The sequence below is a fragment of the Vanessa tameamea genome, chromosome Z (genome assembly GCF_037043105.1).
Source record: "Vanessa tameamea isolate UH-Manoa-2023 chromosome Z, ilVanTame1 primary haplotype, whole genome shotgun sequence".
NCBI classification, from domain to species: domain Eukaryota; kingdom Metazoa; phylum Arthropoda; class Insecta; order Lepidoptera; family Nymphalidae; genus Vanessa; species Vanessa tameamea.
In genome coordinates, this window is record NC_087341.1 from 1,253,205 (window position 1) to 1,266,104 (window position 12,900).

General features: G+C 31.6%; 1 protein-coding gene across 1 annotated transcript in view; it reads left to right on the plus strand.

Moving 5' to 3' along the window:
* Window positions 1-11,401: 11,401 nt before the first annotated feature.
* Window positions 11,402-12,900, plus strand: part of LOC135194660 (uncharacterized) — a 36,368-nt gene continuing 34,869 nt past the window's right edge. The window contains exons 1-2 of the mRNA XM_064220404.1: window positions 11,402-11,602; window positions 11,776-12,410. Of these exons, the coding sequence (XP_064076474.1) occupies window positions 11,476-11,602; window positions 11,776-12,410 (762 nt within the window). The 5' untranslated portion in view covers window positions 11,402-11,475. The remainder of the gene's footprint in view (window positions 11,603-11,775; window positions 12,411-12,900) is intronic.

Below are 12,900 nucleotides of genomic sequence, written 5' to 3' on the forward strand. Positions count from 1 at the left end.
CGCGACCGGAACAGGAGTGTGCGGCGGTCCGCGAGGCCGTACGCCCTCTGCGTCGCGCCGCCTCGCGCCCGTCCCTCTCACTCCACCGAATCTACCATCTCGCCGTCCCTCTCTCCCGCTTCAGCGCTTCACGCCTCCCATGGGCGGCCGCGTTTTCCCGCCGTCCGCAACATGGCCGTAGCGACGTAGACCATTCACCACCTAACATGACCATCCTCGACCATGTCTAGGCCGGTCTCAATTTTAACCACCCAGCTAGGAAATAAATTAGGTCTCTCAGTTCAGAATTCAGATGTGCAACACGGGTACTGTTTTCCGACTCGAAAAAAGTTTTCCATTACTTTATTTTATACTTATTATAAAAAAAAGTATAATTTACTAAAATAAATCATCTACTTCAACATATATATTTTTTGTTTGACTTTATAGAAGCAAATATAACAATACGAATGATAGTTGAATTCAATTTTATTTTGATTGGTATTTAAAATTAGAATCCTTTCGATTGAAATAAAATAAAATAAAACTAAACATTTGAGATCCTTATAATATCATACTATTCATTAAATTTATTAATTAATTAAATATACTAAAATATAAAACTCAGAAGGTATACATTATTAAAACAAAACATCAACTTCTCGTATTACAATATCAAAATACAAAGGAAAGCTGTTGAAAAATGTTTCAAACCATAACGATATTCCATAAACGCTTCCCACTTAAACTGCTCAACATTCGCCTAAGAATAAACTGCCTTCATAACCGAGAGACAGATAATTATTAAAATATCATAAATGTGACAATTTGCATCGGATAGAAAAAATGGCAATTATTAAATCTATCAAAGTAATCTGTTATAACTCGTTATTAAAAACTTTTTTGTATTCAGATATCAAAAATCGTATTAATAGACTCGTTTTAAATCATTATTACAAATATTTTTAGCATCGATGTGTTATTTTAAATGTACCAGTGATAAAGACGTATGTTTCCGGACGGCTCACGGATTAATATTAAATATCAGTTTTACAACACAATTAAGTTCGGTTACAAAATTTGTTTACTCCGATAAAGTTTTTTTTAAATCATAAATCACATATTGTAATCGTAATGAAAATGACTTGGAGAGAGATAGCATATGATTTTCATAATAATTTTCTTCTACATATTGTCCAATATGGTTATTTCGAAGACATGATTTATCATTTATCAAACCTTAGTCAACCGTTGATAAACCGTTGATAATTAAAGGCGAAGCGCATGACATAGTTAAACACTTAGAAGTTCGGTTCGGAAGATCTTACAAGCCGCCAATTAAAAGTTAAATGTCTGATTCTTGTAGCAGAACTCCGTAACTAGTACTTAGTTTCTTAAGGTATGACATACTACTCCCCGAACTTGTGTAGAAGCAATGAGAAGTATATTCAGAGTTTAGAATTATCTTCTTTATCTTCTACTTAAAACATTTAAGTGCTCATAATTTCCTTAGCTTCTTTAATTAAATATTTGGCTTATATATAAATTGTTAACACGTGTGAGGAGGTAACAAATTCATTATCAATAGTTTTATTTTTTAATGGTATCTATGCACTTATTACGGTCATCACTATAAATATACTTTATTTAAGAATTTAAAAAAATTATGACTAATATAATTATTAGTTCAATGGAGAAACCATAATGTTAGTTAAATACTAAAGATCACTGATTCAAATCCGATCACCATTGAATTTTCATGTTATGATTTTTTTTTTTTTAACTCAGTTCGTGACCGGTGCATGCATATATCATTCTGCCATATATATATTCTTCAACATTGACATTAACCAGCAGATACTTTTTTATTTAGCTAATGGCTATGTATCTTATAGTAAACGTAATAAGCACAAATTTACGTGACAGAGGATGCGGGCATAAGCCCTTATAATTAGGTCACACCTTTAGAATAAAATAGTGACTCATATCATTACATATAAAATTATTTAAAACTGGAGACTTTATGCTGAGCTTACCAATCACGGGAACTACCAATACGACTTGAATAAAAAATATTTTAGAGTAAGATAGCAAGTTTATTGACGAAATTCACTCAGCTTCCCATCACGGCCTTAGGGTATGGAAGAGTGACTATAAACGTCACATAACTTCGCATTATAGTATGCAGTGAAAATACGACCAAAAAATTTGTCTCGTATCGGTAAGTTACCGCTGTTTACACGTTATGTCAACAATTACTGTTCACTACCCTTTCCGTATTATAGACGGGCCCTTAATAGTCATTCAAAGTAATAAAAATATAATAAACTTTAGACTAACTTGAGTGATATTTCCTTAAGCCTTTTAAGACCACCAAGAGCCTACCAAGGTATGGTATTAGGTAGATGATATTTTTAATATTTGTTTTTTAAATTGTAATGAAAAGGTTATTATTTAAAATACCTAATTCCAATTTTTTTTTTCCTAGCACGCTATCAATCTTTACTGTTCGGCAAAGATACTCACTCCTCTGTTTACACAATTTGAAATTCTGCGAATAAAAAACATTCAATACTAAACGTTTTTTGGCTTCCTTTGAAAGTCATTTACGCCATTATTTGATAGCAAATTTCCTGAGACCAATATATCTCAAAATGTGATAACTAACTTAGGAGCTATATAAGAATGATCAAGGCCGGATCTACTACAAAGCTTTTTGGGCTTCAGCCCAGGGCCCCGTGGATTTAAGGGGCCCCCAGCTAAGTCAAGTCAAAGTCAAAAATAGACGATAATGCGAAAGAATTCATAACTTTATTAAATTAAAAAGTTCGTAGGGTTTGCAGCCCCGCAAGTCCTGCAATTAATCTAACCTATTCAATTAATTTAATTCAAGTCTACGTTCAGATATGTCTTAGGTGGGCCCCTAAGTAGTGTTGGCCCAGGGCCCATTAAGCTTACGGTCCGGCCTTGAGAATGATTAAACATACATACCATGTACTTAAAATGTTAATTTAAAAACCTTATAATAAAAAAGGTTCGTACTACATAGTAAGAAAAATAGATATATCTCCGATGTCTAATATGTGTAAATATGAATTAAGTAATCGAACGATCTCTTAACGCCGACGACGCTTCCGCAATCATTGAACCTTTACGATTGTCTTTGTGACAGCCAGAACTCAATGAATGACGCTATTAAAACGTCATATACGACACTCCACAGATTATATTATCCCCGTATCTTATGCCAGGAAACGTTTTAATGAAGTCATACCAAAACTGCTGAATCGGGCTGACGACGAAAATGTTCATTCCTTATCCTAAATTAAGTATTTGTACATAAACAATAAAATAAGCAATTCGATAAAAATAAGCTAACCTGATGCTGTTACCTGTCTCAGGAGACAAAAGAACTAGTGTTGTTTTGGCACAGATTATGTAGTCAGTATAATAAATTGAATTAAATCCTTTCTCATATATATAAATTTGATAATAGATTTCTATCTCCAGCTACACATGTAAATCATTCTCGATATTAAATTGTCTTCAAATTAAAGCCTTTCTTCTCTTCAATTGATTAAACGATAAATTTAATAAGAAAATTAGGTCATAAGTCACATATTTTGAAAAACAATGGAATTAAGACAAGTGTATACTTCCTCCTTACCTTCAGTGCCCAAGTCTTTATGTGAAGTAAACTCACAAAGAATTGGTAAGGTATTTGATATCAATTTACAAATCCAAAAAAAATGTTAATAATATTGTTGACAGGAAATTGAAAATAATGTCCGAGTATGAAGTAGGTAACTTGTTTTACACACTTTCTCTCCTCGTCGTTACCTTTGAACTATGAGAGACCGAATGGAGAGTGCACCTGCGTTTGCATACATACTTGTACCTAGGAATCGAGGCTGACCAGTGAGCAGAGGCTGAAATTCGGTCGATCATTTATTGTAAATAAATTAACTCAATAATTTATACTGATATAAACAACAAAAATCGTTTATTTGTATTGTGTTACTAAACCGAATAACTTATTAAAGTAATAAAAGATCATTACGTTACACCACGAGTGGGATTAGAGCAGAGATTTTATAAGCCGACGCCGGAGGACATGCCCAATTAATATCATATAAATTATAAAAAATATTTTTTTCAAGATCATCGTTCCAATTACATCCCTGTTCGAATAAGGGGTACTTTTTGTCTAAGAATAATGAACTACGATGCGGCTATAATGGAATGTATTTCAAAACCGCATCCTAATGTAAAAAGCCGCAAGCTATTATTGAAAATTTCCTGAGAGCCAACGTACCGCCAACTTGGTTTATACGCGGACTACCGTTTCCTCGTGGTTTCATTCATTTTTATATTATATTATATTTTCGATCGGGATACTCATTTTACCTTCATCTTGTTTTTTACTATTCACGTGAAAAATGTCCATCTGCTGAACTTCGGGTCGATACTCAGAAGCGAAGAGTTTCAACTTAATAATATATAAAAAATATATTCGAGAGATTTCTCTTTACACCAGTCTTTATACAGTCATTTAACTTAACTATAATGCAGTTCCATTTTAAAGTTCGGGTTACGTTTTGCACAACTTTGAGCATAGCTGTATTATCAAGTTTACTAAATGTTATAATTTCAGTAAAATAACCAAAAAATCCTTAAGAGATTATGATCATTACGCAAGTGTTAATATAAAAATGTGTTATATTATATATTTCACTTTATAAAAATACGTCACAAAGAATAAAATAAATTGTTGACGTATTGGATTATCTTGGGCTGATTCTTTGATTGGTATCGTTGCAGCAGCATGGTTCTAACGCAAAAGGGTTTTCTTTCAGTCACGTGCGCCGGTTGTGTGTCTGTGTGCTGTGTGTGTTCCAAGACATAAAAGGACGATATAGGAATACATTACGTTTCGTATAAAAAACAAATCAAATTAAACACTATCACCGGTTCGGATAAGACTTGAGAAGAACCGGCGAAAGAAACTCGATGGTAATTTTTTTTTATATTTTTTGTTGTTTTTATATATACAATACCACAAAGAAATATCCAAGAAGCGATTGTTTCATTCGCAAAGTGTGCTATCGAACCATAAACTCGTAATGTATAATAATGCTTGAGAAATAAAATGTTTTCTTTTTAAAATTTGGCAACATGATCTATCACACTGTATATACACGTACATATATATCATAAATGCCAAAGAACTCTATCTGGCTTCTTATTATCTTATAACAATTAAACAACTAACTTATCGTAATGAATTTTTACTCTGATCTGGCCTGACCCGGTCATATAAATAATAGGATTTAATGAACACAAAGTGGACGTAGTATGCGCCACTGGAAACAGATAGTAGAAAATACAAATGCCTAATGATAACACTGGATATTATGCGGTTACCGTGCCGTTCCATAGAAACGGATAATGTACCTCTCGTTTTTAGTAGATAGAGACTCAACTAGGAGTCCCACATAGCCAGTACAATTGCGTAGGTAGTAGGTACTTAAGCCCAAAATATATTTTTTTATAGACACCTAAAGACAAATCGAATTTCAAATTTATTAATTTTAATTCTTTCAATTAAAACACAGGCAGGCCTGTGTGCGGTTTAACGACAAATCCTTTTAAAAAGTGACACAGCTTGAACGTCGCTTAAACAATTTTCAGTGAATTACTATTTAACAAACTAAAGTTAGGGATCCGAAGGAGTGTGAGGCAATCTATATGGTGATGCGTGTTACATACACAAAGTGAGATACTCCCTCTCAATGTCAGCCGTCAAGATTATACCGCACTAGATCAGTAGATGTATAGACACAAATCAACGCACGTGTCGCTACAGAACCGAAGATACAAAACAAAACACGATCAGTCTTGATAGATGTACCTTGTTTTATGTGTTTTCAAAATAAAAAATATTATCCTTTATTCGAGCTGATCTTGGAGTAATAGCACAAAAACCTTTATTAAAAATATAAAAACCTCGTCTCATTGCGTCCACTAGTGACAGGAGAGTTAGTTAATTTTTGCCCAAATTATCGGAATTGCGATTCAACAGGGCATTCTTGCCACCGTTTCGTTTATGATTTGTAGAGTAACGTTTTTTAATTTTATATTAAGGCCTTAATGTTAATATTTGTTAATTAAATAAATAAAAATAAAAGTGCTCGTATAAGAACTATTGAATCTTTAATTACATTCATTTTATTTTACGAATATCTTAATATTATTGTTAATTGTATAATATAAAATGTCATTAAGTATTTACGACGTTAATTATATTGTAAGCAATTTTGGATGGCTTTGATTTATTGTGAAGGATTTATTGTGTGTGATATACTTATATTTGTTATTCTATGTACTTATTGGTGTTGCCAGTTCATAAATAGGGGTATTCAACACAAGATTATATAGATGTAAAAAAATCGTGGAGCGCGTACTCGTTGACTTTCGGGCAGGATGAATTATACATATTTTATTGTTGAATTGACATAACTTTTTATTTCAAATATTGTAAAAGAGTGGGTAACTACCTAATTTCTTGCTAGTTCGATAGCCTTACAATATTCTTATTTGGTACAAATAATAGTAAAAATAAATGAATGGTTGACTAATAAATAAATGAATTATAAATCTAAATCTAGTACCTATAAGAATATTCTACCGAATAGGAATTAATTAGTTAGTTATTATTTACTACAATTACATCTTAACCGATGATTTCGGGTTCAAACCCAGGCAGGCACCACTGAATTTTCATGTGCTTAATTTGTGTTTATAATTCATCTCGTGCTCGGCGGTGAAGGAAAACATCGTGAGGAAACCTGCATGTGTCTAATTTCAACGAAATTCTGCCACATGTGTATTCCACCAACCCGCATTGGAGCAGCGTGGTGGAATATGCTCCATACCTTCTCCTCAACGGGAGAGGAGGCCTTAGCCCAGCAGTGGTAAATTTACAGGCTGATTATGTACAATTAAATAAAATAGATAAGTATGTTAATGTGTTAAGGTGTAGGTGTTAATCTAATAACTCTTCAATTCATGTAACCTCAAAAAATCAACAAGCTCTTTTTATTGTCTAGGTAGATATAATGTACTAGCTGCTTGTCCCGAGTAAAATACAAAAATTCCCTTAAATTTGAAATATCAAAAATCCTTAATGAGCTAATAGAGTGACTATCCTAAATTTCATGTCTGTCATAGTTTCTGAGATCTCATGATAAGTCAATCGGTGGTATTTCCTTATGTATATTCGTATAGGAATGCCTTATTTACTCATGTTGTTTATAATAAAACATTTAAATTTAGAAATTCGGTTTCGATCATCTATGCAATTTTATAATAGAACCAAATGTGTAACTTAAACCAAAAAAGATTTATTTTATTTTCAACAATATAGAATAATATAGATATTTTTTAAAATATTAGCTATATAATCAAAATATACCTTTTAACCAATGCGTTGTCTGTATGTACTGAAGTGGAAGTAAAGCTAATAGGCTATTTGACAATGCGAAAAATAAAGTGTCGATTATTGTAATCAGTATATATTATGATTTTAAAAATGATTATTTATCAACGAAAGTTGAAAATAATAATTAATTTATTCAAAAAATCTATAATAAAAATGCATTGTTAAACGTTTGTCAAGTGACACAAAACGCTCCTGATTGGACGGCTTTCTGATGATATTATTTGCTTGTTAACCTCGTTTGCCTACTGTATGTGGATTATATGTGCCACAGATTACAATACAGGCAAGTGACGTCACCGAACCCATTGCAGCGCCACATTGGCAAAGTAGCGTTTTCGCGCGGTATTTAAATATGTAATTTTTATTTTGATATTTTTCAGCAAATATGTACTAGAATTTAAAAAAAAACAACTCTTACAGGGTTCCTTAACCTCTACTAAATAATATAATATGCATTTTAAAAACCAGTCAAATAGCCTATTGGTATTCCCTGTATACTTAGTAGGTACAGATAATCTAATATTTAAAAAAATAATTTTAATGTTTATTGCAATTTAATATTATTCTTCGGACTAATTAAATTCAAAAATATTTTGCTATTTAAAGATAATTAAAAAGCCTACAAAGTTAATAGGTAATTACACTTATTACTATAAAATCTAGGAAATATACCTACTAAATAAACTTTACTTTTGAGAAACGTTAATAATTAAGGAAAAAAACTGTTATTTGAATATTTAAAACTTACAATACTTTGGAGTTTTGGAGCCAGACCAAATATTTTTAAATAATTATTATACCTATGTATACATCTTTTATTTTCCACGTTTATAGAGACTAGTACCCATTCCAAGAAACTTACTTACTTTACTAAAATATTCTGATACGCTATACTGATTCGCTCACGAGAAAAGACGATTCTTATCTAGTTAGTTTTTGAAAAAGTAATATCACTCACAGCTGTTACTACAGCATACTAATTACGCTTATGCAATGATAATTATTTTATTACTTTTTAAAAACAAAATATCTTTAAATCTCGAAGAAAAATCTTATTTAACATCGATATTGCACCTTATTTTTACTACTCATAAAGTTTCAATTTCTTCGAGCTAGTATTTGTGGAAACCGCGCGTTGTAAGATCAAATACGACCACGTTATTCGGATCACTCAAATTTGAATTGTATTTATATGCACATACGATTCAATATCCCGTAAAAGGTTTATAACGCGCACCTCCAATGCTATATTAAACTGTCAATAAGAATATGCAATGATTTTGTACCTTATAATAAAATCCTTTCCTCTTTAGGAAAAGTTTTAAAGCTTATTTACCGCGTTTTTCCAATGCGGCTTGATGGCTCACATGTGGTAAAATATGATCTGAAACATGCAGGTTTCCTCACTATCATGGCACACCTAATGAGTTTGTCCCATTGCATCGGAAAGTAAAAAATTGACTGAGTACTTTTTAGGTCTTATTCACAATGTCCAGTTAAAAAAATTTGATCTTTTGTTCAATCAAAAATATAAAATTTAAAATTGGTTTTAATGCTCAGTGTTGCTATATACCTAGACGAAAAAATATTATTGGGTTACATCAATCTAAAATAGAAAAAAATTAAAGATTAGGCAAATGTATCGAAATTTCAGGGCTCCCTTCCCTTTATGGTAAAGATAGTATTACTTACTATGTTTTCTTTACTGCCACGAGATGAAATAGTAGCACTAATTTAGTACATGAAAACACGGATGAAAAAAAAATGGCGATTGTCTGGGATTGAACCCACAATAATTCGTTTAAGGTTCTCGCTTCCATTAGAACCTTGGTTCAGATAACAATAACATTAAAATTGTGTAAAAAGACGGCTCCAGTACATTTTTATTATACGTGAACGTAACGTACTACAGAGTTTACTAAATATATTATTACCTGTGGTAAAAATCACTGCGGCAAATACACGACGGACAAGAAATCAAAACAGTTTATTTTTCCCAGAAGTATCACGAGGCACGAGCAAAGCTAAATCATGAAGAAGCGGCTAATTATAATGTTTCTACTGCGTTAATTAATATCGCAATTAGATTATTATTGTAATATTGTTCGCAAGATTCGTTGTCTTTATTATAATTAAGTATAATTTAATATTTAAAAATACACACTTAAGTTCCTATGTTTTAAAAGCATGTCTTTATTTATTGAGAGGATGGTTTTATCTGGATAAAACTATAAGGTACTTAGGTGTCATTAAAAAAAGTATTTATATTTCTCCTGTTTATATTGGAAGGTACATGGGTACCTTGGTTTTTCTATAAGTATAATTTATCTTACAGATTTCGCTATTATTAAATAAAAAAAATCGAATGTACTCTAAATCTAAGTTATTGTCGCTCTGGAGTTTTTGTTACTTTGTACTTCGCACGAATTGTTATTTTTTATTTTTCAATCGCCCGTAAAGTGCTAACGGATGTAAACAATTTCTAAATCTACTAGTTCGAATTGGAAAGTATAAAACGCAATATTTATATTATTTTTAAAATTAATAAATATATTTATTGTGAGCTATCTACAAAAAACAGTTAGGAGAGGGTGCCCCCGGTGAAATACATGTTTCTGAATCGGTGGCATCGACAGAAAATTTTCGGTCAGTTTTAGGAATACCTACGCCTTCCGCATAAATTGCACAACAGGATATATTTATCGATTAAGATTTAGATCACAACAATACATATGTATTTGCAATATTTACTAAAAATAAATAAAAGCGTTTAGACAACGGATGTTTCTAATTATCAATAGGCCTTCAACAATGAGCATAATTATGAATTGTTCATAAATGCCTAAAATTATAAAAACTAAATGAGTTTTAAAGGTGTTTCTTATTAAATGACTTCAAGTCAAGTTCAAAGGCTGAATCTAGGTACTGATGGTACTGTTCTTATATAACCTAATACTCATCATGACAGATGAGATCAAAATTAAGAGGTGTGGTGCCCAGCGCTTTTGACTTTACCATCAGCTACAACGTTTAGCATTTCGACCCGTACGTCGGAAAACTAAACAATCAGCATATGCGTTCCAGACGGTCACCGAACAAGACAGAACTACCTATATTTTTTTGGTGTTTTAAAAATACACCGCGTCGGCTATTTTTTGTAATAATTGGAATATATATATAAATAATTCAAAAATATCTGAAAATTCAAACAGATATATTTTTTAATAACACAAAGACTATCACATAAACAACGTGCTTACATTGAAATCGTTTCGTCACGATAATTCGTGTCCATGTAAGATATTGTTTTACTGGGAATTTCATTAAGAATTCAACGCGGGCGGCGAGGATACCTTCAATATTAGACCGTAGGTATGTTTTATGTAAACACTTTTCGAAATATGCGTTTCAGATACAATAGCGTTAATTTTTTTCACAATTACAGATATTTTGTTTTTTTTTTTATGTACATATTTAAGTTTATAAATTAATTCAAAGTAGATACTTAAGCATTGAAAATGTGGTATCTATTAGATAATTTTGTAATAATTCGCAATTATTTAAAATAAAAAATAAATTATATAATAAAATAATGGTATATATAATATACAAAATATCGTAAAAATCGTTACAAGTTTATTTAAATATTTAATAATATTATACTCTGCAACTTGCACCGTTAATCCAAATGCGTTCCATTACAACAAAAACTTTATAAGTATGACTTAATTATTTAAATATTTTATTTGTATTTAATAAAATAATGACATTGATTTAATATGTATATTAATAAATCTGATTGCGATTTATTTTATTCTCAATTTTAATACTTATACATGGTAATTCTAATTTCGATAATTTGTTTCCTCGCAACGCGTCAAACGTAAAACGAAACGCAGCTAGTTTACGAAACTCCTACAATACATTGTTTTGACGTTTACAGTTTTGCTCACAAAGTTTTGATACCTTTTACTGTGATTCATGTAAATTGTATAATGTCGCCTCCGGCTGAATTAAGTTTTGACGAAATACTGAAGTTTATGTTGGCTCACAACGGCAAAGTCACAAATCATGAATTAGTTAAATATTTCAAAGTATTTTTAATGAATCCTGACATGCGAGGTGAGTGAAAATAATTTGATAACACTGTACGTTGAACTTTTAATTAGGTTATGCAAATTTCATACTTATTGTAGTAGAAATACAGTATATCTTACCAAGGTTAACAAAAGCGTATTTGTTAAGTAAATTCTTCTAAACCTTGATTTAACATTCGATTCTAAATAACTTTGTAGATGAAGCCAGGAATACATTCAAAAAACATGTCAACGCACTGGCTATTATCAAAAATCAAAATAATGAGAAATGGTTGATATTGAAAAAGAAATATATGAATAATAGTGCAAAGGAAAATGATGAAATTATTGAAACTAAAACATCAGAGCCACCAGCTGCAGCTTCAAACGAAAGTGTAGAACTAGAAGATAATAATAGCCAACCGCCATATCGTCCACCGCCACCTCTACAACTCAATCAAGACTTTAGTATTCTTGCAAATATCATACAAGATACGTCAACAATTCATACACAAAAACCTCCAATAGATCTACCACTTAATGAGAGCAAAGAAAGTCTCACATTGACTGACGAGATTCCTCCAAAAGTACATCCGAGAAGAAAGTCTACTGAAAGAATGATCACGGAGAAGAGGTCAAGTATACCAAGTTTGAATTCAGATACAAGAATGTCTATTCCGAATGAGGACACCTCAGATATTAGTGAGGCATCAACATTGACCTCATCCCGCAGTGAGAGCATGCTCATTGAGAGTGAACAAAAAATATCAGTTAAGGAGCGGAAGCAAATGTTTAACAGAATGGCATCAGAGAGTGATGTGATCAAGTCTCAAAAACTCAGCTATAATAACTTGGTAAGTTGATTCTTAGTACTTATTTCATATAACATATACTGTTAGTTATGTATATATTGTATACTTGGTGGTAGGGCTTTGTGCTAGCCCATCATTGTTGGTACCACCCACTCATCCGATATCCTACGGCTAAACAGCAGTACCCAATATTGTTGTGTTCCGGTTTGTCCACGCAAAAGAGACATAACATCTTAGTTCCCAAGGTTGGTGGCACATTGGCAGTGTATGGAATGGTCAATATTGCTTATGGTGCTGCCATTGTCTATGGGCGGTAGTGAGTTTCATAGTGAGAAACCTTTATAATGAAGTATGTAATGTTTGTGTTTATTATTAGTTTTCTTATAAGAAAAGATTATCTGAAATTATAGATATAGATATAGTTACAAAAATTTATAATTAAGTATTTGTCATCTCAGTATTGAATAAATTTAATTATTCTGTATTAATATCACAAACATGAAGAAAGACGAATTGCTTACAACAACGCTCA